The sequence below is a fragment of the Myotis yumanensis genome, unplaced genomic scaffold, assembly GCF_028538775.1.
Source record: "Myotis yumanensis isolate MYYU_CA2020_CCGP unplaced genomic scaffold, mMyoYum1.0.hap1 SCAF_9, whole genome shotgun sequence".
Classification (NCBI taxonomy): Eukaryota; Metazoa; Chordata; class Mammalia; order Chiroptera; family Vespertilionidae; genus Myotis; species Myotis yumanensis.
In genome coordinates, this window is record NW_027223760.1 from 49,003,500 (window position 1) to 49,031,235 (window position 27,736).

Here is a 27,736-nt window from a genome sequence, read left to right on the forward strand (position 1 = left end):
TACTCGTTAGTTCTGTGGCGGTAGCTTTCTGTAAAGTGGGAGCTGGTACAGCCTCTGGCATCAGAAATAGAGGACCACCCCTTACTGGGTGTGTGACTGAACATCTGTGAAATGTTAACAGTGATATAATATCAATACCTACTCTCTCAGGGCTGTATTTAGGATTAAATGAGATAATGAATGGACCATTTTTAGTGCATTGTTTGGCACTTGGTAAGTAACACAAATATTTTGATGATAATGATGCTGAAGATGGGGAAAACCATGAGAAGTGAAGTAAAGTGCTTTTTGGTAAGTTACAATGGAAAGTCTCTCTCAAGGGCTTAAGGTGGTTTTATAGCAAGTGCAGTCAGTGGAAAGAACTGTACTAGGCCCTGGACAGCTGACTTCAATCTCTCCTGATGAAGTTCACAGTTGAGTTCAATGAGGAGTTTGCTTGACCTTCCTGCCCCAACATTGATCTCTTCTTTGTAGGCAAAGTAGGAAGAGAGCTGATGGAACAGTCCATACTAATGGAGAATTCGAGTTGCCCTATTTAGTTGATTGTTTTATTTTATTCATATAAAGAGCTCATTTACATTCAGCTCTCAGTGAGAAAGGAGAGAAATTAACATTGCCCAACATTGCCATGCCTGCTTGTCCCAAAGAAACTCCACGAGGAAACAGCCACTTTCCCATAGTCCCTGAGGACCTGCCTTGAGAATGAAACACAGACCAAATTATTATAGGATTTTAGTTAGTCTTTAATATAACTCCAACTCTTTAATAGTAAACAATGATGTAAGTACAAAATATCCACACACGCTACCTATCAGTAGTTCCGAACAGTCACAGGGGTCACACTGTTAGAGCAGAGGTCACTCACATTTTAAGGAAATGGGATCTACCCTGATTCAGTGGAATTCATGCTCTGGCAGTTGGAAGAAGGAGGTGAGGCTTATTTTGTGCAAAGTATATTCACTTTACTGAAAGCAGCTTTCTTCTCTCTCCTTTACTTGGCATTTAAAAAAAAAAAACTGTTCATTTTCCTTTATGTTAAAAGTGCAACAAGGACTGAAGGGGCCTTTCCTTTCTGAAATAAAATTAACTACACACGTCATACATCCTGGCTCAGCTTTACTAGTTAAATTCCCTTAGAATGAGCCATTCATTGAAAACTAATTGTTAAGAGAAGTGAGCACACTTGCATACCCAAAGTCTATGTTAGAGCTCACAATACAGGGCTCTGTGATACAAAGTGCCTATGAGCAGCTTCCTATTGTATATGGAGGCCACAGAACTTCCCTGGAGAACAGATCCATTGTTGGCATAAACTGTGGTTACTGTAGGCTTCTCTGAGAGAATATTCTGGATGCGGAGAACCTATTCAGGAGAGACAAAGGATTACTATAGAACCACCATACATCCACATCTCTCCATCACCAATGATCCTTGTCTCCCACAATGAAACAATGATTAAGAGGACATGCTGTTGAAAAATAGCAGTTACCAACCTTTTTTAATGCTTAAATTAAAGTACTTTCTTAAACCTTCAAAGAAAGTACTTTCTTAAACTATCTAGTTATTTCCTGCCAACACAGGATTTAGTGTTATTATAGTAATTGAGCATTAATAGGAATACTTCCACACTAATGTGCCTACTTTCACACAACTTTAGCTTGAACAAAAGCCATGTCATGTGGTGAGCTGACGATAAGCCAGGTATTTAAAAACTGCCAGGATACCACATAGGGAGGCCACATGTCTTTATAAAAATGCCTTTTGACTAGCTGCCACCATAATTTCATACATCAAAAGATTACCTTTCCAAAAGTATTTGAGCAATGTGAAATTCTGCCAATTATTGGCTTAAAGCAATTACAAAACCACTACATTAGTTTACTGTATTATTGGTTTAAAAGGACTACATCAACCATCCCCATGACGATTTATTGTATTAGTAGTTCAAAAAGACTTGAATAATTAAGGTTGAAAAACGAAAACTATAAAAACCTGTGAGGAAGGAGGATTGTTCGGGTCATAAATGAAGAGCTTCTGGCCGTTAGGATGACAGCCTACCAAGATGTCCCCCGAGGAAGGATCAATAGATAAATTATCCACCAGTGTATCCAACTTGAGTACCTTCCAAATTAAAAAGTGTCAATAGTTAAATAGCATGGGAAACTTGATTAAATAATTCAGGGCTAACCTTTTCTGTCTTGGTGCATGGGTGGGGTGGGGGGTGGGGGGGATTACACACACCTCCCTGCTGCCAGCCTTTTAACACCAATATTGGTTCAAATAAATTTAATCAACTTATTTAGAGCCACTTTTCATCTTCCCTGAAATTAAGAAAGTTAGGCTGATAACCAAACTCTAAAACATGAACTCCTTAAAAGATGCATAATGATCAGTGAGCTCAAAGAACTCATTCAAAGCAAAATAGGAAATTCTTAATCAATCTAAAATATGTGTTGTCAAGTAGGAAGAAAATAATAATGGTGTGGTACCCAATTTCTACCTTCATTTATTATTAAAAGAAATGATAGCGTGCATAAACCTTCATTTCAGAATTCATCTATTAGTCTTTTCAATTGGGAAAATTCTTATTGGAATGCATCAGGTGACATATCATTCCCAGCCCACCGCTGCATGTAATGCCGGTCAGTCCTCATGACTGCTGGAATAGGAGACTTGGCCGGTTATACCACGGTGATATTTAAAAACCCAAAATAGCAACACTGGCAATCCATAGTCTGTTCTAAGTGAGGTATTGCAAAAGCATAGTATAACTATGCAATTTCAAAGTATATTAGATTAATGTTGACTTTATATATAAAAAGAAATATTTTACCTTTACTTGAGTTAAATTCATATTATGCTGTTTTTCCAAAACATGAATTTCATGAGCCAATATATCAGCTACATAGATGTACCTTTGCAGAAAGGACACATTGGTTAGAGCTCCATGACAACATAAAGCTTCATTAATACAGTATGCAAGAATGAGTCTTAATAACCTGCCGAGAAGGTAATCAATGGTGGGCCCTCAAGCAATGCTTGATAAAGGTCAATTTTTATTTAAAAAGTAAGCTTTCAAAATCAATTCTGTGTTGCTACAACAATCACGGAATTGTTCAATTATTTTTCAAAAGGTTTGTAAGGAAAAGTAATATAGGATGTCATTATGAATATAAAGTCTGTGATATTTGCCACTGAAAGGACAATGAAATAGATGTTTGGCTTCAGAAAAAAAGGTTTTATATTTCACAATATAATTTGATACTTCTACATATCATTTACATGTTATGGTACAGAACAGTACACATTTTACTACAATGTGTATTAACATATTTAATTACATATTGAAAATTTTAAGCATAAGAGTTAAGTATCTATTCAGAACAATCTGTTTAAAGGGTGAATTAATGGACTACTTTATGGTAATTTCCCTCATTGAATTGACCGTTCCATGGCAACTGTTCTATTGAGCAATTATCACGTGTAAAGCCATGAACTCAGTATTGTGACAGATAGAAACATGAAAAAGACACAGCCTTTTTCCTGAAAAGTTTATAGTATATTGGAATGATTGGACTGCTTTATACACATTAAACAATACTGTCCATGACTGCTACCATAAGAAATACTTCCGGTCTAGAGACTGAAGAAATATCTAATTCTTGAGAACACAGAAGGGCTCACAAAGGAAGGGGGATCTGCAGTGATATGGAACTAGAGACTGGAGTTGAGGATATGAGGACAAAACACCATCAAGACAGGCGAAAACATGTGAGCAAAGGCACAGGGGCAAGAATGAGAAAGGCATGTTTGCTAAATAATGAGTTCTTTGTCTAAAGCATGGGCTGCACCAAAACAGTAGAAAAGGGAGGTCTGAGTTAGCCTATTGAAGAAATTCCAACCTTTAGCCTGCCTTGATTTAATAAGCAATTGGGTTCCGCTGAATTTTTAGAATAACAAGGAGGCATGATAACAAATAGTCGTTCCATTCAACAATTACTGGGCATTTGCTTTGCACCTGGCAGTGCTCAGCATGAGCCCAAGATGGAGCAGACAGAACTCCCTCTTTTGGAGGCTCTTAAAGGCTAGTGAAATACAGAGAGAAAAATTGGCAGCGGTGGCAGAGAATGAAAGTGGACTGGAAACAAGTTGGAAGGATGTCTAACACTCCAGCCAGAGAGGATGAGAAACTAAGCCAGGCAGATGTCAGTGGAAAGGAAAGAGGGTGAGAGTAGCGGATAGACTCAAAGGTAGAACCAACACAACTTGTTCACTGATTAGCAAGGAATGGTGCAAGACGGGGAGTTAAAGCTGAAGCCCCTTTTAGTATTATTTTTTAGCTTGAATGATTGTAAAGTTTGACTCTCAGAAAGATGAGGGTTGGAAAGAAAAACAGATTTGGCTGGAGAAGTTGCACTGGGTCAGTTATAGACAATTTAAATTAAATGATTACACATTCATTTTCTGAAGTCAACCAGAGAGAAGAAATTGTGTCATGAAAATAAAGACATTTGGTTGTCAAGGACTGCCAAATTTATTTCGTATTATATTTGTAGTAGTTTAAATTGTTCAGAGGGCTAAGGCAGTAAAAGGGAAAGTTAATAAAGAATATATCATCCTTTCTATAAGCTGTGGTTTTATATGTGGAACATATAAAAATAGTAAGATACTTATGGAGGGCAATTTGACAATATCTATTAAAGATGTTTAAGGGGATCACTCTTCGAGCTAACAGGTCTATTTTAAGGGTCTGTCTGTGCAAATGTGTAAGAGGAGGGGCTCATTAGCACCACATTTAGCCAGCGCCCAGCTGGCATTTGAACCTGGGTCTGTATGACTCCCAAATCTGAAGATTTAGCTATTATACCATAAAGCTACCCTAGGGAGTTTTTCCTTTTAAAATATTTGGATAAGTTTAAGTGGTAAATGAGAAATATAAGATGGTATTTATACAGAAAAAATTAACAACCTACATATCCATCAACAGAGAATGGGTTAAATTAGTTTAGTAATATACAGCCAATATAACAATGACATATTCATTTAAAAGGGACCACCTACCTGACACTTTGATATGTATATGTAAATATGATCCCATCTTATTAAAAATTACATTTATAAAACTAGATTCTATAATGATATATACCAAAAATTAGATATTGTATGTAAACATATAATATATAAATACTAGAGGCCTGGTGCACGAAATTTGTGCACCCAGCGGGGGGTCCCTCAACCCAGTCTTGCACCCCCTCGCAGTCTGGGAGCCCTTGGGGGATGTCCGACTGACGTCCTTAGTGCTGCCACAGAGGCAGGAGAGGCTCCTGTCACCACCACTGCGCTTGCCAGCTGTGAGCCCAGCTCAGGGCTTCTGGCTGAGTGGCACTCCCCCTGTGGAAGCACACTGACCACCAGGGGGCAGCTCCCTGGTGGTCAGTGCACGTCATAGCGACCAGTTGTTCCGCTGTTTGGTTGATTTGCATATTGGCCTTTTATTATATAGAATAGTACATATAATTACATAGTTAATATATTATATGTACATATTTAATCATGTATCATATAATATATAAATATTACATATTATATAATAAATATATGATTATAATAAATATTATGTTAATAATATAATATAACATACATACATATAATATTTATATAAAATAACCAAAAATATCAAGTAAGCTATTTCCACACTGAAGAAAAAACCAAGTGAAGAATTTGGCCCATTACATGACTGAGAAGAAATCAAACGACTTTTATAAGGGATCATACTTTTTATCAGGTGAAATGTTGATTCCATTAGCTGAGTCAAATCCTTCTGCTACCAGTTTAACTTCATTTGGACTATAGTAAACAACATTTGTCCAGTGTAAGTTCAAGTATGTTTCCAAATACTTTAAGAAAGGATCAGAGAAATAGTGGTCATTGGTGGCATAGAAATGTGCAGGTCCAACAGCTATGATATCATTCACACTGAAAGAGAAAAATAACATGTGAGAGAACATAAAAAGCCAGTTGGTCTCCACTTTAAAAATTAGGAATCTAGAAGGTTTACACAATACATGCTTTAAATTTTTGGTAAGAGGTTTCCCAAGAAAAGCTCAGCTAAAACCACATGGCTATTGTCATATACAATATACTATAAAATCATTTGCCAAAGAACAATTTTGTATGGTACCAGGTAATTGGAAGACATGTCATTTAGCAATTAAGGCAGGATTATTTTAAAAGATAAAAGGTCGTGGTGCCAACAGTATGTTTTTAAAAAATATATCTTTATTGACTTCAGAGAGGAAGGGAGAGGGAGAGAAAGATAGAAACATCAATGATGAGAGAGAATCGTTGATCGGCTGCCTCCTACATGCCCCACACTTGGGATCGAGCCTGCAACCCGGGCATATGCCCTGACCAGGAATCGAACCCTGACCTCTTGGTTCCTAGGTCAATGCTCACCAATGAGCCATGCCGCTGGGCAACAGTATGTTTTTTGACAGCAAGAAATGTAGGAACCCAGCTATCCTTTATAGAGCTGGATGAGGAGCCTCCTTGGCTGGTGGGCTGGTTGGGAAGCCAGTAACATTTGCCTGGCTTCCATTTACTAAGTTGCTGGATTTTCCCAAGTTTCTCTGCTTAGTTATTAGTCAAACTCAGGTTGACTGTTCAATTTCTACCTGACTCACAAAGCCAACCAGCCGAGAATGAACAGGCACTCCATAAACACTTGCAGAGAGATGGATGATGAAATTGCCATAATCCAATGCTTCAGGTGAGAGATTTATATGCTAAAAACAATTACATTTTTAAAACCAGTTAGGCAAGAGTGTTATTAAATTTAAATTCCAATTACCCGATGCAAAATTGTCTGAAAGGGCTGCTTTCTCCTTTGTTAAATAAAAACGGAGCTACAGGGTAGGTGGGTCCCCTCATTCTGAAAGAGCTCTATCATGCAGAGGCTGCCAGGGTGGTATTTATGCTCCTATTTATTATGAATCATTCCGGAAGAATGATTGGAAGTTACATGCTTCCCTAGTTAGGAAAGTAGAAATTAAAAATATCCATCAAGTTCAAACTTTAAAGAAGCAGTAAGCTAATGCAAACTGAGCTGTTGAGGAACACAGTTCTCTTTCAGTCCCATTGTCAAGCAGTTGTGTGCTCTTGAAGGAGTAGCAACCCACTCCCAACCCAAATCTCTCCAGTTCTGTAGGGTCATTAGCCCACAGCTACCGCTAACCCCGTGAAAGCTCTTTGTGTTAGTCCCATGCAAAACATGCAAACTCCATATAAAGCAGGCTACCGTTCCTCGATCGGGCAGGTATTATTGTTAGTTGGGTGATGAGTCACCTGAAGGTGAAAGCAGGAGAAATGGTGAGGTTTGTCTAATATTCCCATGATGGCCCTGAAGAGCATCTCCCCTGTACCAAGCATTTCATCATTTCTCAAGAGAGTTCGCATTGAACACTGATTACTATGATGAAGGACATTGACTTTCCCTGCTCTACAAAGACACACACACACACACATGTGAGAGGACCACCATGAGGAATATCTGAAAATGTTGGAGATAAATTGGAGAATGAACAAAAGGACTAAGTACCTTGGAAGAAGCTCATGCTTGACTGTTTTTAGATGCAAAAGAGAATTATCTTCTTCTTGAAATTTAAAAATTTCCACTGTATTCTTGAATTCTGGGTGGTTTACAACAAAGAGATAAACCGTGTCATCTGAAAAATTGAAAGAACAGAGTTAATTTACAAGACAGCCATAGTACCTTCAGGCAGACACTGACATTTAAATACCGCAGGCAAGGAAAGGTTAAATGTCCAAGCTGTTAGACGACCTAACAGATCATTCTTCTTCCCTGTCTTTCTCATCACTGTTTGTCTGGTGTTATTTCTGATCATTGGCCCCCTGACCTTTAAGAGAGAGTGTTTTCCACTCCACACACAGAATTCATGAATAATCTGTTTATAGTTTAATTCAGAAATAAGGCTATTTTTAATGCCATGATCATAGGTATATAAAAAGGTCATGAAATCTAAGCATTCTTTAAGGTGCTGTTAGAAATTTCAAAATGCAGCATATCTTACAGTTAGTGGCAGAGGCAAATCAACTTATTTGTCTGAAGAATTCAGGAATAATTCATGAGTTAATTGTTCTCTTACTTCAGACATGATCCAAATCTATTTTCCACAGTCATTTACAAACCATTATAAGTTTCTTAATGTTGGTAGCTCATCAGCTCTTACCGCTGTCTATGAAAGTGCTGATACCATGTGGATTAAACGAAGCCAAATTAAACCCACGGCTAATTCTTAATTCCAATGCCCTCGGGTTTTCGTCTTTTAGATCCATCATTAGTATTCCTCCAGGCTTGTCTGGTGCAAAGTTGTGGAGTCCTGGATATTTTAGACCCTTTTCAAAACAGAGGGAAAGGTTAAATACAAAGGCTTAAGTATTTTTATGGACTGAAGTGGGAACTATGAATAAAAGATAAATAGAGACTTTGGTTAAAGGTGGTGGCATAAAGTTACAAACACAAAGAAAGCAGAGGGGAGACAATAGAAAAGATAATAATTGGGGGCTGAAAAGCTGAAAGATGAACAATAACTGATTTTTCTGAGTTGAGGCAAAAGACCAGAGGTTTAGTCTCTTCAAAGGGCAACCAGAAGGTTTGTGGACTGGGAGACACCCGGTGGGGATACGTGAAAGTTTACATACTGACTGTGGACCCTGGAGCCCACAGCCTGCACTTTGCTTCTATGAAGCCAGAAGCCTTGGTGAATAGAGTCAGTCAAGACTCCCCTCTTTGTCTCACATCCTGTTGACTCTACCTTGAAAATATGTCCCTTCCTAAGAATGTAAACATCTTTCACCACTTCATCCATGACTGCCCCAGTCTAAACCACCACCACAATTATGCAGTAGCCTCCTAACTGGCCTTTCTGCTTCTGTCTTTAACTCTGCAGAAATCTAGTCTCACATCAACATCCAAATTTTGTCAGATGATGTCACACGTTGGATCAAAAACTCCCATCTTACTCAGATTAAAAGCGAAAATTCCTAGGATAGCCTAAAGGCCCTATATGATCTGCCCTGGTCACCCCCTTCACCCTACCCTACCCTAAAAACTCCATCTCTGTGCCCTCACCTCCTACTACCCTGTCTTCACTCATGTTGCCTTGGCCATTGATGCTCTTCAAACAAACCAAGCAAATTCTCACCTCAGGGCCTTTATACACCCTGTCCCTTTTGCCTTAGCAATCTGCACCCCCGCCCCTGCCAAACCCCACCAAGATTTAGGACGCCTTACCTCAATTTCTTTATATCATATCTGCACCAAATGTCACTTATTGCTATTTGACATATACACACATATATATATATACAAATATAAATGGCAGCCTGACTCCACCCTCACCTCAGCTATCACTCTCCAATGCCTCACCTTACTTTATATTTTGCTCAAATACTGCCACTATCTGACATATATTTGTTCTCTCCCCACTGGAACATGAGTCAGAACTTTGTCTCATTTTTTCACTGCTAGAACCCAGGAACTGGATCAGTGTACGGCACAGTCTGTCCTTTTCCCACTGATCCCGAATGTCACCTTTATCATGTACTACATTCCTGTGTACATACTGGTCGGTTTGGGGACTCATGCTTATTCACATGAATTACTACATTATTATTAATTACTTATTAATTACTATAGATTTATTTATAAGATATGAGATATAGATAGATATGGCAAATATATATATATATATATATATATATATATATATATATATACATCCCCATATTGCACACTCATTGCTTGATCTTTACACAATAGTCTTAAATATTTCTGCTCATTTATGTTTCTGTACAAATTCTGGAGATTAAGTTGGTGTGCTGAATAAAATATTATTATTATTATTATTACATTTTCTATTTGGTTTTTCTTAGTGCATGAGAAAGCCATTTAGTTTTATATGTTCATTTTGAATCCAACCATTAATGTATTTAAAAACCAGGTAACACACTATCTGAAAATAATAGCAGTTTTGTCTGTTTATCTACCTCATATTTCTTTTTCTTGGGTTATGAAGAACTCTAGTAGATTGCTAGTGGTTATAGTGTTTTTTTTTGGGGGGGGGGTGGCATTTTCTTCCTTCTCTAAACATTAATGGGAAGGCAGCTATTATTTAACCACTAAGAATTATGTTTGCTGTAGGTTTCTGGAAAGTTATCTTCTATTTCTAGTTTTCCTGGATCTTTTAATCAGGTTGAATTCTATTTAATGCTTTTCCGGCACTCACTGAAATCTCACTGAAATAATCAAGTTCTTTCCTCTTTTAAATTTTTTCAGTCATATTCTATGCAAATTTTAGAGTACTAAAAGAAGTCTCGTTTTATGCACAAAGTTGGACATAAAAGAAATTCTCTCCAATTAAAAAGAAATCTATCAAAATGACATAACTTCACGGCTGGCAGGGCCGGCAAGTAGAATAAACTGGAACTTCTCTATTGCTACCTGGCAACACCACTTCAGTGGTTAATAATCTCTATTCTTTATCAACCTCCCATAAAGAATAGCAGGGTTTCCACGCACAGGGGATGGTGATGACTATTCCTGGTTATTTTAATTCTCCCTAACATTTAAATCTGTTTTTCCTCTTTTTTAAAAGAAATTATTTTATTTTTACTGACTGTAAAAGACACACAAACATAACATCTTCACTATATTAAGTGTACAGTTCAGTGTTCAGCATATCCACACTGCCATTTAAATCATCTTCACAGTCGCTTCTATGTCATCCAGCTCCTCATTAAGTGTGATGTTAGTTTTGAGGTGACCCTCAAATCCATAACCAATGAAGAGAATGTGTTGGATGAACTAAATTGCTTGGAAGAAGAACAAACAACTGATATGATGTAGGAGTTATTCATTTAGAAAGGAGCGTATTCTGGGAAATATTAGAAACAATGCTGAGTAAATTAAAGAAACAAAGTGGGCTCATTTCTAAATTTGAAAAAAAGAATAGAAAAGAAAGTTATATAACCAAGGAAGGATACACACACAAAACAAAAACAAAACAAAACAAAAAAACACCAGAGGCAATTCTGTTGACAGTTATAAGATCCTTGTGGCTATTAAAGCCCCTCAGCTGAAACTGCTCTACATTTATGTACTGGGAGACTTCACTCCTCCAAATTCAGATTTATTCCGATGGGGAGAAAATCTTGAAATGGGTGTGTTCTGGGTTACACAAATCTCTGACAACACCTCCTTTTCAAAAAATTTAAAAAGCAACTGCCTTCTACTTTACTCAGGATTTTTGCATCTCTAGTTATGTATAATTTTAACTATTAGTCCTACTGTTTTTTTCTTAAGCTGATAGGCATAATGTGCAAATAGACCCAGAGTCCTACAAGAAATATCATTTTACTAATTCTGTGTAGGTTATTAAATCACTTTTTTTACAACTGTATTTTAAAAATGTAATATAAACATCGGTGTTTCTGCCAAAGCCCACGGCATTTCCTTTTTCCCTCAGTGCTAACTACCAGCCGCTCGCCGTCTTTCCTATAAAAACCATCAGGAGCCTGGCGAGTGGTCTCGCCTCATTCTCATCTGAGCTGAGTTCTCTCACCTTCCTCCTAAGTCTGACAACTGTTTTTATTAGTGTTGTGACTCTCTTCTAAAGCATCTTCAACTTTTCCACATCCCTCCAGAATCTCAGAGCCTGAAAATAAGGGATGCTGAGAGGGAACAGAGTAATTACAGGCTGCCCTCAAAGGTGGATCCTGCTTCCTCAAGCAAAACTGAACCCATGAAGATGCCCAGCACCCCCACTTTGGCCCCGGCCAGGGAAGAAAGGCGCTCAGAACGTCCCCTTCAGCCCACGTAGACAGTTTTCCAATTGCAATATACACTGATGCAGGCCAGCATCTCATAGGCCAATCAACTCTGAGGCCTTTTTCTAACGTATGACTGCAGAGGTTATTCATTTTCAGCTTATAAGAATGAAGGAACAGTAAAGAGGTTGAATAAACTCAGTGAATGACTTTCTATTTATGATAAGCTATTCAGCGGGAAAGAAAGAGGAAAACATTGGCCTTGTCTGGGAAAGTTGTATATTGTCTGAAAATAAATAAATAAATAACAGCAAGAATATTAGCTCAAAATTGAATATCGAATGAAAAAAAAAAAGGTAGATGCTGTATTTGAAACAATATAATGTAGTATCAAATATTCACAATAATGCCCCAAATATTCTTTTTCATAACAAGCTTTTAAGACATAGATTGCAATGGAATATTTAGTGCAAAGGGATAGTTAGTGCAATGCGTCGGGGACATAAAGAACAATAAATCAGTGACTAAAGACTTTTTCATCTCTGAATTCAGATAAGTGTGAGGAAGTTTTCCAAGATCCTGTTTGATCTGTCGGTTTTTCTTTTTTTTCAAAACGTATTTTTAAAAGTGAGGGATTTAAAACATAAGACACTGCTCTGCCGGCCTCATCAAACCCCCTTGCATCTCCTCTTAGATTGGGGGAAAAGAAGGTACTCACCACACTAAGGAAAGCCAGACCATTGGGAAGGATGTCAATATCTTCAGCGCCAGCTTCTGCAGGTTCAAGAAACACATAAATGTCATGTTCAAATTCTGTTATTTGTTAAACAGAGCATAACTAGGACTTTGTTTACTCTATCAGTGTCTGTATCTTTAGGAATGGTCCTGATTTTTTTCCAAGGAACTACTCTCTTCAATAAACGTCAGTCTAAATCCCTTCTTGCAGTGAACTTCTGACTTTAAATGTTAGATAGTTTATGTTTACTCCAATCAAAGTCAAGTAATCACCACATTTCCAAAGATAATACAGAAAAAGTTGACATCTGCACACTCTGATGATAAAATCCAGATGTCTGTACTAAAGTAATTGACATCAGGGGAATATTACTTTCAAAATGAAGGGCTCCTGGCCATTTAACCATGCAAATAGCCTTGTCCCTTTCTCTGCTCATTCAATCTGAAGCAATCACAGACATTTCTCTCATTAACAGAGATGAAACACCTGGGATTCCATAGTCCCTCTTTAAAAACAATGCCTGCTTGTTCTCATGAGCAAAGAAAGCTTTCTGTTTAGTCTTTAAATTTAGGCTTTAAATTACAGGGGGGAAAAACTAGCAAAAGAAAATTAATGAAAAATACCAGGCACCTAAGCCAGTTGAAGCTTCTAACGCTTGTTTCTGAGGCAGACTACAATTACTATTGATTGTTTATCGATTGTCTGCAGTACACTCCACACAGCACAGCAAATAATTAGACATAAGGCCTTCCCAGCAGTCTCACTGTGTAAATTCCGCCGACAGATAATAGACCCAAACACAAGAAAAGAGGAATAAAAATGGCTTAGATTAAGCCAAATCATGACACATTTTTTGAGTCCACAAAATCCAATCTTCCCTTTCAAGAACTTTCCATAGGATTCTGCCAAGATTATTGTCTAGGTTGTCAAAAAAAAACAAAAAAAAAAAAAACCAACAAAAAACCAAACAGCATCTACCTGGCCATTTCTGTTTTGATTCATGAGTTTGCATTTGACTGGTTGTTTCCAGTGTTGCTGGCTCTAACATAGTAGAGAAAAGTAAAAAAGAAAAATGCCAAGAACTTCACTTTGTAAAGATGATCCATCTGCCTGTTCCTTAGAAAGGAGATTTAGTGAAAGAACTTTAAACCTGGGGTCTGTGGATCCCTAAGGAGTCAAAATGAGTTGCAAAGAGTCTATGAATCTTTTGAAATTCTATGCAATGTAAAATGTTCTCTGTATGTGCAGATGTTTCTATGAAAAGGGTGTTGGGCCTTTAGCAGATTCAAAAAGGTATCCGGGATACCTCGAAAAGTTTAAGAACCTCTAGGCTCTAGTCCAGCCGTGGGCAAACTACGGCCCGCGGGCCGGATCCGGCCCATTTGAAATGAATAAAACTAAAAAAAAAAAAGACCGTACCCTTTTATGTAATGATGTTTACTTTGAATTTATATTAGTTCACACAAACACTCCATCCATGCTTTTGTTCCGGCTGTCCGGTCCCGTTTAAGAACCCACTGTGGCCCTCGAGTCAAAAAGTTTGCCCACCCCTGCTCTAGTCCCATGGTGGTTCTCAACTAGTAGTGAGCAGGGACCAGGGGAACTCTACAGCACACATACATGATGTCCCCAAAAGTGTATACACACTTTAACAGCTGATAGCTCAGTTTTGGAAATGAAGTGTATTTTAATAAATACTTTATAATTATTCAAAGTGTGTGTATACATTTTTGGGGACACCCTACACACACACACAATTCTAGTCCAAGTTTTGCTTTCTGAATCCATTTAGTAGGAGCTCAATTAAAAGTTGTAGTTCCTAAAAATTAAGATTATTTTATTTCAATGTATACATCCTTACACACAGACAAAAACATATATAGAAAAAATCAACAATGTTTCTTTGGATATTAGGATTATGAGTGATTTTCATTTTCTTCCTTATACAGTGGGGCCTTTACTTACGAGTTTAATTCGTTCCGAGACCGAGCTCGTTAAGGAGCTTGTTAACTCAAATTACAATATCAACTCAATGCAAAAAATCGGCCGAGAGACAGCTGGTATCTCAAAAAACTCATTAGTCGGGACACTCGTAAGTCAAGGCCCCACTGTACTTTTCTTTAATTAAAATTTTCTACAAATACTAGTATCATTTAAATAATCAAGAATGAAGAATGTTTTTAAAATATATTTTTATTTCAACTGTATTGTAACTTTTTTATGTTTAATCCATGGCCTAATTCCAAGGGCGGGGGGGGGGGGGGGGGGGGGAGGGGGGATGTCTTACCTGTAGCTTTCTTTAGAATATTTTCCAGATCCACTGCCTCATCTTCATTTCTATAGCTGTTACTATAATAGGTGTTTATTATCTCTTCTCACCTCTGTCACCTCTTAAGTGCAATTACTGAAAGGTAGTCAATGCTGGAGAAATTTTTTCTCCAACAATAATAATAGTAAAGTAATGGTAGTAGCTATTCACATATATTGTTTACCAAGTATCAGGCTCCTTTTAAGTACTTTATATACATATACATTTTTTCATATAACTTTCATAACACTAAAAAGCAATATCATTATCTCTTATTTTAGAGTACAAACTATGGAGACTTTGAAAGGTTAAGCAAATTATTCAAGATCACAGACTGGAAAGCTGGGACTTAAATCCTTTTGTTCTGACTTAAAAGCACATTGGGGGAAAAATACAACCTCACATTTAATGAATTTTCTGTCAGAACCATCCCCTGGTTCCTCTCTGCAGACACTTCACTTTGTAAATTCAACTGCAGTCAATTCCATATGTTGGCTTTTGCCCAAAAATGCTTGCTTCCATGCCTCTCACCAAGATCTTTACCAGCTCATATCCTATATTTTTCTTTAAAACTTTTTAAAACTCTTTTTCTCTAGACAGTCTTCTGGCTTAGCACATCTGATTTTGATCCCTCTTGTTCCGTTAGCAATTACCTCTCTGTGTCAGAGATGGCCACCTGCTCCCCAGGATCCATATTCCCCCTTTTCGGCTACAGGCCCATGGCAACAGAGCTTTGGCTATTTCCTTTTTCTTGCTAGTCATTTGTCTATGTTTAGGTTAATGGGATCTGATAGTACAAGATGTATGCAACTACTAGATAAAATAAAGTAAAACTAATATCCATGTAAATTTTCATTCTTCCCCTTCCTGATGGGAAATGGCAACTAATCAGAGTTCTAGTCTTGGACCGAGATGGAAGCAATACGTAAACAAGAGTTGTGTTGCTTCACCAGCCTTTGTCCCAGGATGACCATGTCATGTAATCACTATGAGCACAGTCATGTAATCACTAAGCCATTTGCTTATCTTTGGACTATCATGTAAGAGCGAATAAGTTTCTCTCTTCTCTAAGTTCCTTATTGTAACTTTATAACAGCAAATCAGCCCTTGCCATACCCAATAGAGTGTCCAGTATGTAAGACAGCCTATTTTTTCTACTTTTAGTTTACCACTTAGGCATGTGTATTAATCACTCGGAGAGTGTGATACTAGAAAGAAAATTTGCAAAAGTTACTCCATCTCTCTGAGCCTTGGGTCTTTATCTGTTATAAAAAGAAAAAAACTGTCTATATCTCATAGTAATGGGTTTTTGTTGTTTTCCTATTCATAGGCATACTATAAAGTACTTAATGACAAAGGCTACAAATTTTAGTGCTGTTTTTAAATCTCCCAAGCAGCAGTTGTAAAGGTCTTGATTGCCAAGTTAAATCACTTGAGAGAGACAATACATTCAAAATTTTGTTTTAGTCTGTGACTCTGAATGCCAGCATTTTCAAAAAACATTTAGAAAATTTTGTAAACTTTCAAGCCTCAAACAGAGTTAACTAGATCTTATTGTTATAATTTTTATTATTTATATACTGACAGTATGCCAAATCTTGGGTGATAAAATTTTAGTTTCTTTCTGTAAGATACACTGAGAAGGAATACAAAAAATGGAACAGTGAACTCATTCTCTGTTCCACAGGAGGTACATAACTTATATTTTATGTGGTAGGTGATTATTATTTATTAAAACAGAGTATGTATGTATAAAGCACCCAAGAGTTGCAAAAAGTTCATTTCCAGCCATGGTAAATGTAGCATTGGTACGTGTGCTCTGGGGAGCTAGGGGGAGGGAGTAAAGGGTAAGGGGGTGGTGGTCTTATCTCTTGGAGGAACCACTTGGCCTCAAGTATAGGCTACTACTGTTTCCAAAGTAGAAACTAAAAATGAGAACCTCTCTATCCCTGCTGCATACCCTGAGAAGTGCTTTTGTCTACATGGGAAAGTATGCACAGTGCACTGCTATTCCTTGTAATCAAAGACCACCGAACAAGCAACTGTTGTTAAAAACATATAACGTGTGGTTACAAGCTATTATTAACCATTATGCATCGCTAACATAGCATTCGACAAATGTTCATATAGTGTGTGCTAACCACAGAGCATAAGCCAAAAGAAAGAAAAAAAAAAGGTTCAATTCTAATTAGATCTAAAAATGTATCCCAAATGTGCTTCTAATCACTCATCGTCTTCGCTCTGTTGCCTTTTGAAGCGCCTCAGAGGCATTAAACACTTCGCGCGAGGGACCGTAGGTGACATATTTCCCCGTTCTTTCCAATTCCAGACAGCAGCTCACACACATCACAACATAAAGGTCAGCAACACAGACAGATGCTCGCTCAGAATACAAATGTTGTTGGGCTTGTTTTTCTCTGAGGAGCCGTCCATCCCCGTGAGTTGTAATAGCAACCATTTGGCAGTTTGTCCTGTACTGTGTCTGGCTGCGCCCTCCTGTCTATTCTGGGACTTGAATTCACAGAAGGTGGGCTTCCCAAGGCCAAGGGCCGCTTAATAATTGGACGATTATTAACTCAGCAGTGAAAGTAACCTTAAAGATCACCGACTCAACCTCCCAACCTTGTACAACATTCCTTCCAGATGCCGTCTGGCTTTTGCTTAGTGACCAATTCTGAGGGGGCTCTTCATGATGGCAGCCAGAAGGCAGGATGCCTTACTGAGTTTCTTGGGATTCCAGGCAACTTAGTTCTAGAACTGTCTGTATTATTCGGCACAGATCTGGCCCATCTGGTCCTTGATACTGAGTGTGTATCCTCCTGTTAAGTGTTTGGGCAACTGCAACAAAGAGAAGCCCCACGAGGAAGGAGTCTAGGGGAAGAGAGATGGGACCAGGAAGAGTAGAAAAGCAGCAACGGAAAAAAGGAGACAGAGCACATAGGAAACAGATGTGCAGAGGAGAGGCGAGGAACAGAATAAAAGAAACTTTGAAGTGGAAGAGGCTCTCTGCAAACGCAGAGGGTTCACGAGCGCGAAGCCTTCTTGGGTGTGATTAGGAAAGGTCACTACACTTTTATTTCTGCCAGAAGAACACTTTGAACGCTGTGTGGAGAGAATGTGGTCATAAATACGCCGTACTGAGTTTATACGTGTTGCCGATTCGAGGGCAATATAGCATTGACTACCAGAACTTTAAACATATACACTAACTGAACAATAATCCACTATTGAGGCTTTATCCTACAGACAAATGCAAGAGCTGTACCTACAATGATGTTCACTAATTTGTTCGCCATTGCAAAAAACTGTAATCACGCAGATGTGCATTAAGAGAGAAATGGTTGAATGAGTCATGGTACATGTAAATATCAAAAGGAATGAAGAATGGGCTAGACCCGTCGTCCGCAAACTGCGGCTTGCGAGCCACGTGCGGCTCTTTGGCCCCTTGAGTGTGACTCTTCCTAAGCCTTAGGAGTACCTTAATTAAGTTAATAACAATGTACCTGCCTATATAGTTTAAGTTTAAAAAATTTGGCTCTCAAAAGAAATTTCAATCATACTGTTGATATTTGGCTCTGTTGACTAATGAGTTTGCCGACCAATGGAGACCCACATGAGCTGATGCGGGAAGCTGCTCATACTATGTTTGGAATAAAGCAGGTTGCAGAATATAATCTTATACTAAGATGCTTTTATGAAAAAAGGTAGATATATATGTGCTTCCCTGATGTTGATTTTTTTTTTTTTTACAAAGTAAAACAAAGACCCTCCATTAGCAAAAAGACTGCAGCTCACTTTATTGCAATAGTCACTTTATTGTGATGGTCTGGCCCCAAACCAGCAATATCTCTGGCGTTTGCATGTATTTGTTTGCATTTGCCTTGGAAATATCAGGAAGGATAAGAAAAAACCTTTACCCTCTGGGGTTATTTCTATGGGGAATAGAGATGTTTGTTGAGAGATTGTTATTTTCTATTTTATAACAACTTCTTTTCCTTCTGTCTTACCTCTACTAGCTGACTACTAGGCTAATGGAACACATATCTTCGTGGCCGCATACAACAAAGAATACATACTTTACAAAAATAGTTCAGAAATGTCACTAAGCAAGCAAGATAGCAAACAATAAATATAGGATTATATAAATAATAAATTACAATGAGAGTAAAAGAGAAAAATAAATACAAGGGGATGAGATCAAAAGAGGTTGGCTAAAGAGGTTTTGTTGCTCTAATTTAATTGTTCCTCTGAGAAACAGTAATTGGCGTGCCAAAATACTGTTAATGAGTTTTTGAATGTTGGTGGCCAAACAATGGAAGGTATATCACAAGCATTTTCTCATACTCACCAATGCCTTTAATCAGGTGGCAGTTTGGAAGGTCTACGGATTCTACTTCACTGGAGGCTTTAAGTCGATTCCTGTTTTTTAAAAAAATTCACCTGTTTATGTACGTATTCCCTGCTTTGTTGCAGAAAGGGTTTAAGAGGCTTACAGCCACACAGAAAACACAGCACAAATCTAAAGCAGAGAAAAGAGAAGGTAGAAAGACAAGGGGAGGAATATAAAACATAGAATGAAGTTAAAATAACAATGCATATCACAAAGTTCTATAGGTGAATGTGGGTTGTAAAAGAAAGTCAATACTCAACAAAAAAAAACTTCTAATGCGAGTTTCTATGCAAATGTGCACCTGGCCGCTGGTCACATGTCTCACAGCTCTGGTGCTGTGGGAAGAGCTCCAGGTGTATAACCGGAAGCCCTGTCTTCTCTTGAGGACCCCGGGGAGCCCAGAAATGCTCAGACCCTCTGCAAGTGACAAAAGGAAGGCCAAGAGTGAAGGGCATTATTCAGAGCATGGCACACAGAGGACACCCCACAAGCAGTTATTATGGAAGAAGTGGAGAAGGTCTCATCCCGGGACAATATCTATTAGAGTGAGAAGGTTGGAGAATACCACTTACTCTGGCAAAACTACTTGTTGTTGTTGTTTCAGGAAAACTAAAGTGCAGAAATAATGAGAATAATGTTGAGCTCTAATAAAGTATCTTCCCTCTCCCTTCCCACCCTAGAGTAGGCCACAAAGCAGTTTGGGCAAATACGTTTGGGATCTATTGTTTTGAAAGCCACGTACTGCAGGCTTTCCCCTCTCTTCTCTCACTGTCTCACCTTCCTGTTCTCTACAGTCATAAATAATGCCAATGGTGCAGAATAGTTTACATTTTTCAAAGTAGTTCACCCATCCACACTTTTAAGAGACCAAAGGACAATTTGCCACTTGTCTCTCTCCTATTTATCTCCTTGACAGCATCTGACTTCTAGACATTGAATATAGGGGAGACTACTGGTTTCTCAACAACAAAAACAAAAACAAAAAACTAGGCCTAGATAACCCAGAATTACCAACAGCTGGTGGCAACTACTATATATTTTGGCATATGTAAAGTTTCTAATTAAAGTGTTAATCACTATGTATTTGGAATCATAGAACTCGAATAGTGTTAAATTTCTTGAAACAATATAGCAATAAAAAATAAATGAATAAAATAAGTATATAAAATATATGGATATAATAAAAATGAAAAATAACTAAAACATAAAAATTATAATAACTCATGTTTGTGAGTTGCAGGAGTAATTTAAAGGGGATGACAACTATATGTAGCCTTATGTAGTAGCAGTGGTAGTAATACTAGTGATGAGGATGCTGTTGCTGATAATTATGGATGGTAAAAGGAAATCAATAACAAAAATAGCTAAGAGGTAATTGATTCTGCTACAATTCTATGTGATTTCCCTGAATAAATTCATTTAATTCTTAGCACAGCCCTAAGAAGTAGGTACTATTATTCCTTTTTCACAGATGAGAAAAATTGACTCAGAGGTAAAGCAACGCTCCTGAGATTTGGCACCCAGCCAGGAGGTACCACATAGAGACAGTACTCTCATCCACTCTTGCATTTTTCTCAGAAAGGAGTGAAATGCTGTGTTCCTGTCATCGCAGTAAGACTGCATGACCATCAACGAGTCAGTCCATCTCTATAGGCCTCAGTCTTCTTTAGGTATGAAATAAAGATGAGATTAGATGACCTCCGAGGTTCTGCTGACATCGTATGATACAGGTGTAGCTATGTCAGTAGGTCACAGCTGCAGTGCTCATCAAGTTTCTGTATCGCTTGTTTAAGTGCCGATTTTATACAACTTACTATTACGCCCATTTGACTGTACAAAAACAGGGATAATGATGATTACATCTACCTTTTTCGGAGATAAACTATATGGATTAAATAAAATCCAGATGTGTCTGAACAGTTTAATATGGGGTATTTTTCAGAGTCAACTTAGTTTGCATAAATGACTGATGATTACACTTTGCTAATAGGGCAATCTTCATCAACTAGTTTAGTTATGCAATATTATCTCTCGATATGCAGACTGCCTGCTATTAAAATTGAAGAGTTACACAAGGGCCATGCATAACTTCTAGTTAATCAAATCATGCTTTCTTGTCTTTATGATAAAAGAGAGAATTTCACTTCCAGCCTTTGGGATCCATCAAGTTTCAAATTCTTTCAGTAGAGAACTGCTAGGCTTTTTGTTGGCAGAACTACCAGTTCCCTGCTCATTCGTGGACCTCTGTATTCCAGGGTGGCAGACTCTACTAGCTGACAAACCTAAAGTCATTCTAACCCTCTTTCTTCCTCAAACCTTTTCACTGCAGAGGCGGGCAAGCCAAATATTTGCTTTTCCAGCCCTCTTTGTATTTCAGGATAATCATATAACCCAAGCGTTTGGCAAAGATCATTTTTGTTCCTGATGGAAAAGGCAGACGTCAGAAGAGAGCTGACAGGCACCACTCTTTCTCCCTTCTTCATGATTTGACCACATACACGGTGCTTGGGACTATAGCGACCATTCAGCATCCTTCACATGACAAGTGTTAGGTCATAAAGCCATTAGTAAAGGATCTAAGAACAAAAATATAAGAACCTTGCCCCTTTATGTGATCAGTGACTCAGTGGACAAGCTCTAAAATGATTCACCTACCTTTCCAGGCAGGTGTGGTTCAGTGGTTGAGCATTGACCAATGAGCCAGGAGGTCACAGTTGGATTCCTGGTCAGGCTACATCTGGGTTTTAGGCTGAATCCCCAGTGGGGGGTGTGCAGGAGGCAGCCAATCAATGATTCTCTCTCATCACTGATGTTTCTATCTCTCCATTTCCCTTCCTCTCTGGAATCAATAAAAATATATTTTTAAAAAAATGATTCACCTACCAAGTTTTATAATGTGAGAAAAATAAGCCTCTATGTGTATAAGCTACCATTAATTTGATATAGGTTCTTACAGTTGAAAGCACTCCTAACTGGTAATAGATTTAAGAAGTTTGGAGAATATACAAGAGAGAGCTATACAAACTTCTTTGTACTAGCAAATTAAAAAGCCTAAATGCATTTATGCTAAAAACAAACAAACAAACAAAAAGAAAAGAAAAAGATAAATGGTACAACACAAATAAGTGATATTTTTGCTATAGCTTATTGCTCCCTAACACTTTATGTCCCTAGCATGCTTATCAATGGACTAGGTCAGATGGTATGGCTGTTTACACTCTGTTGTCATGTAGACATTGCTAATCAATCACATAACTCTTTCCTATAACCCAGAGCTAGCCTCAGACACAATATTCCAGGCAACCACTACCAGTCTATTAAAGTGGACATTGAAGATGGAAGCTATTTGCCTTCTCTGTTTTAGATTCGTTTTTTTCTCACTTTCATTTTCTTTTTTCATTAAAATGTGCTTATTCACCTTTTAGTTACAAGTATATGATAGGTGTAATATAGGAAAGAATATGTACTGCTTTCCTTCAACTGAATCAGCAATCATTCTCCAGATGACGGCCACCAAAAACATGTACCTCGGGGTTCTCAATCTGGGGCCAGTGACCTTCAAGGAGTCCATGGGTTAAAATTAAGAGATCCATGAACTTGGATGGAGCAAAAATACATCTTTATTTAAACCTCTAACTGAAATTGAGCATTTCCTTTGATGATGAGTATAAGCAACAAACCATAGAACTTTTTACCAGCAGTACCAGCAACTCTGTCACTAATAGAAATTACGGAATTGTTATATCACATGTCAGTTGTGGTAGACATCTCGAAATATCACTTATACTCACCACTACCTCAAAATATCTACTGTTAGATATGCAATTACCTGTAGATCTTTTTAAGGCTTTAATAAAGAAAGCCATGTTGCCTGGCTGGCATGGCTCAATAGTTGAATGTCGACCTATGAACCAAGAGGTCACAGTTTGATTCCCAGTCAAGGCACATGCCTGGGTTGCAGGCTTGATCCCCAGTGGGGGAGGGAGGCACGCAGGAGGCAGCCGATCAATGATTCTCTCTCATTGTTGATTGATTCTCTCTCATCATTGATTGTTCTATCTCTCTCTCCCTCTCCTTTCCTCTCTGAAATAAATTATATATATATATATATAGAGAGAGAGAGAGAGAGGAGAGAGAGAGAGAGAGAGAATGCCAGGTTACTATACATTTATTAGATTTAAAAAATATTTTGGCAATAGTATTTAAGCATTTAAATGAATTACCTTCTATAGTGTTTAAGTTTGTCTTGTACTCCCATGTATTTTATTTTATGCATTTAGAAACATGATGCTGAGAGTCAAGGCTTCAGCAGAATGCTGAAGAGATCTACTGCATAAGAAGTCTAAGAACCCTGCTTGCACATCCTTGTCATCACAGGTAATTTTACTGAACACTTACCATGTGTCTGACATTGTTCTAGCACTTTCCAAGAATGACCTCACTTATTTTTCTCTGCCCCACTATGGAGCCAGTAGGATTATTATTCCCATCCTACAGGTTAGGACTCTGAGACACAGAAAGGTGAAATAAAAAGCTAAGTAAGGTCTCACATAAATAGTGGAGCTAGGAAAGGAGTTCAGGCTGTCTATCCACAAAGCATGAACCAACATCATTACTAGGAATTGATCAATATTTCTTTCATTCAAGAGAAATAGTATGACCCACCTGGAGTGGACTAAGACAGGGGCGGTTAGTTACTCCCTTGCCTCACTGGGCTGTAGTAGTAAGGGTGTACCAGGCTGTGGTATTAACATGTCTTGAGCAAACTGGAACACAGTCTTACTTCCAGGCATTACTTTGTTCCATAGCTCACAGCCTGAATTTAGAAGCCACTGATAGGGCTTTATCTTTTAAGTACAGACTTAACTACGGACAAACAGGGGCTTTATCTGTTATATACAGACTTGTAAAGCCCTTTGGAATTTACCTCTTGAGCCCCTGTAATGCTTGCACTTAGTAACCTAGAGCTTATGCTTAGGCACGCAGAGTTGGGGGAAATCTATTTCAATGGCAGCAAAGCTCGAGGCTGTCGGGGAGCTGGTAAGCAGTATTTGGGTATTTAGAATCGGAAGACCTAGCTTAGTGTACAGGATCAGCACTAATTACCTGTTGAACTAACTGGTTCATGTCTCCCAGCCTCAGTTTTTACAAGTATAATATAGAAAGGATGGTATAATATAAAAAGGAAGGTATGTATAAAGTCAGAAATGTAAAAGGGCTTACCTTTCGAAGGTCATAAAAAGTACTTTTTGGTTTAATATAAAGAACTTTGACACAGAGACAAGCACAGTGCAGTCACACAATAAATGATAAGGAGGGTGGGGAGTGAAGAAAAGAGCCTGACCCTTCAGAAGTATTCAGATACTGGGTAGCGTCCTGGGGGAGCTGTCATAAAAGGTGTCAGGAAAGAAGCAGAATGTTCAGACGCTTGTTTGGGGGTTCCTGCCCACACACAGTTCTCTGAGGTACTCAAGTCCCATGATTCATTCCAAGGTGTGTCCTTTGCATCAGGGAGCAACTGGCCTGGCGATGTCTGTGTGTTTCTATTTTCCCTTTTATTGTTCAACCAGGGAAGAGTAGAAAAGTTGGGTGTATTAGACCATCCTCCCCTGGGAACCTTGGCCAGTTACAGTTCAGAAGGAAAGAGACAGCTTTGATTCCCTTTATCCACCTGGGACATGCTTATGCTAAAAAAAAAAATTCATTGTTTATCTGAAATTCAAGTTGAAATTTAAGTGGGCACCCTGGGGGAGAAAAATACTTGAGTGCCAAAGTACCATCTCTAAAAATAGAATAATGAAATAGCAGGTACCAGATTACAGCAAAAAACAAAACACCCCCCCCCCCCCCCCACGCTTTTTGAAGAACCTTTCCTTATGGAGAGGTAGGGACATGCTGATTTTCAAAATAGACTCTAATGGTCTGAAAGGAGAAATGTTATGTATGCGTTTGAGCGCTCCATAACTCTATAAACAATAGTACTTGATATTCTACAATCATAGAGTGGCCAGCTAGAATACAAGATGCCTGGTTAAATTTGAATTTCATATAAATAATGAATGATATTTTAGTATAATTATGTACCAAGTATTATATAGGTTATACTTACACTAAAAAAACAATTCGTTGTTTATCTGAATTTCAAATTGAATTGGGCATCCTGCACTTTCATTTGTAAAATCTAGCTGCCCACCAGTCATCCCCACGTTCTTACATCAACCAATTCGGGACTTCAACTATCCAGTGAAGTTACTACCCTATAAAGTCCTGCTCAATAAAGTGTATTATAGTCAAATCTTTATTAAAAAGTGCATTAAATTATAAATGACCTATCAGGTACATTTTATGTACATAAGCTTTATTTACTTTTTCTTAGGTTTACAACAATGACATTTATCATTTAAAGGAACTTAAAGGTAAAACCTTAAGATCAGTAAGAAGAAAACTTCAGCTGGTAGTAATACTGGTGGTTTGAAGTTTAGGGGCAACTTACTGAGTTTGTGAAGTTTGGGGGACTTGCCTTGGGAACTGAGAGCTGGTCAGATCAGACAAAATCATCCAACTCAAGAATGTTCTGCAGAGCAGGATGGGCATTTACATAACATGAAAATTAAGGTCAACGTGTCCATTGTCCTGTCAGTAAGTGAGCCTACTCCAACTCTAACTACCAGCCCCACCCAACACACACACACACACACACACACACACACACACACACACACACACACACTGTTCCTCCTACTTGCATCCCTTCATGTGCAGATGAAGCTACAGCTACTGGACAGTAGAGTTGGAAACTCTGGTATCTATCACCTGTGACTGCTCCCATTTCTGGGGTCCCAGAGTTTGGGCCCCTGATATTCTCTCCAAACTATTGCAAAACCTTAACTAGTTTCCCCATGTCTATTCACTCTCGATTCTAGTACCTCTCAACTCTTAACTGCACATAGAATGATCAGAAATTTATAAAAAACACACATGCCTGGGCTCTACCCAAACAAACTGAATCAGAATCTGTGGGGGTACAGCCCAGACATCAGACCCCCAGGAGGTCCAAATGCACAGCCAGGACCGAGAACTACTGCCCTACTCCAATCTATCCTTCCAAGTTCATCTCTACCTAACACAACTGGTTGTGCTTCGTGCGGTTTAACAGTTCCTGTTTAAAACAAAAACAAACAAACAAACAAACAGAACATACAACAAACATCAATAGTTCCCCTTTTCCTATCAAAGCAGCCCCAATTTTGTAACATATCTCAACATAGCTCATCTCAAATCTATCCTCCCCTCTCCCCCTACTATTCTCATTTGTGCCTCCTTCATCCCATATATGTTCCACTCATCCTTCAAGGCCAATGTCTCTGTCCCCTAAACTCTACCTTTAGGGGATATAATCTTTCCTCCTTAAACCTGTAGGGATAGGTTGTACCTGCCTTGGATATATATATATACTTTTTCTCCTCCCCTGTAATAAAGTAAACTTCTTAAGGGTAAGATTGTGCATTATTACAGGAGCCTAGGAAAACGCACCATACACAGGAAGTGCTCAATATTTCTGGAATTCTTTTGCAAGCGGCTTAGAAGGTTTGAGCTGGTAATTCAGGAACGCTGACGTCCACCCACCCGTGTTTTTTCATTATCACTAAAGTGTGAGCTGGACTAGGCTTGTACTGGCTGGCATTCTGGCTTCGGGGTTCCCGGGTGAAGAGGTAAATAAGGAAGTGATGTAAGACCAGAAGCTGACCGCCCCCTCGCCAAAGTTAGAGAGCTCCTCAAACCATGCAGCGGAGAGAGATGGAGAGCAGCTTTATGAAAGGGAAAGGCTGGTTCGGGCCACAAAGGGAAGCAGCACCAATGACCCGGAATGAACCTTTATAATTAAGTTTCAGTGCATGAGGAATCATGTTGTTTTCAAGCGAAAGCGCTCAGATTTGCCCCTGCTGGTACTTGCAAAGCACTTGCTTGCCCATCTAGGGAGAACAGAACTTTGCAAGCGGCAAAGAGTTATAAACTTTCAAGAAAGTCTCCAGATTCAGCCCAAACTGTGCTGGGTTTTGCTGGTAGCTGGGGGTGGACTCAGGGGTTCAATGACGGGGTGGGGAGGGGGGAATGTGTGTGTGGGGGGGGTGGGGGGGGGGGGGACGGACGGACACACAGAGCAATCAAAAGAGCAATCACCAGGCCGATCGCCCGCACTGAGCTAAGCCGTCCGCGGCCTTCGCCCCTCCCGCAGCCGCGGCCCCCGGAGTCCGGGGACACGAGGGCGGGGAGGCTCCCGGGCAGGGCGTCCCGGCAGCGCTTGGACGGCTGGATCCCAGGGGCCCCACTCACCTGAGCGCCAGGAGCCTCTCGCCCACCAGCCCCAGCGCGATTCCCAGCAAGCTCAGTCCCACCAGCCGCCCCATGGTGCGGAACGGAGCTGCCGCTCGGGCCTGGCCGGGTAGCACTGTGG

At 38.9% G+C, this 27,736-nt stretch overlaps 1 protein-coding gene across 1 annotated transcript; it reads right to left on the bottom strand.

Moving 5' to 3' along the window:
* Nucleotides 1-27,736, bottom strand: PON2 (paraoxonase 2). The gene is made up of 9 exons (XM_070424301.1): nt 27,616-27,736; nt 19,240-19,310; nt 12,566-12,621; nt 8,250-8,415; nt 7,598-7,724; nt 5,776-5,976; nt 2,834-2,915; nt 1,993-2,121; nt 1-1,362 (listed from the first exon to the last, which is right to left on the bottom strand). Exons 1-9 carry the CDS (start codon nt 27,687-27,689, stop codon nt 1,204-1,206), a joined length of 1,065 nt encoding a protein of 354 aa, XP_070280402.1. The 5' UTR covers nt 27,690-27,736; the 3' UTR covers nt 1-1,203.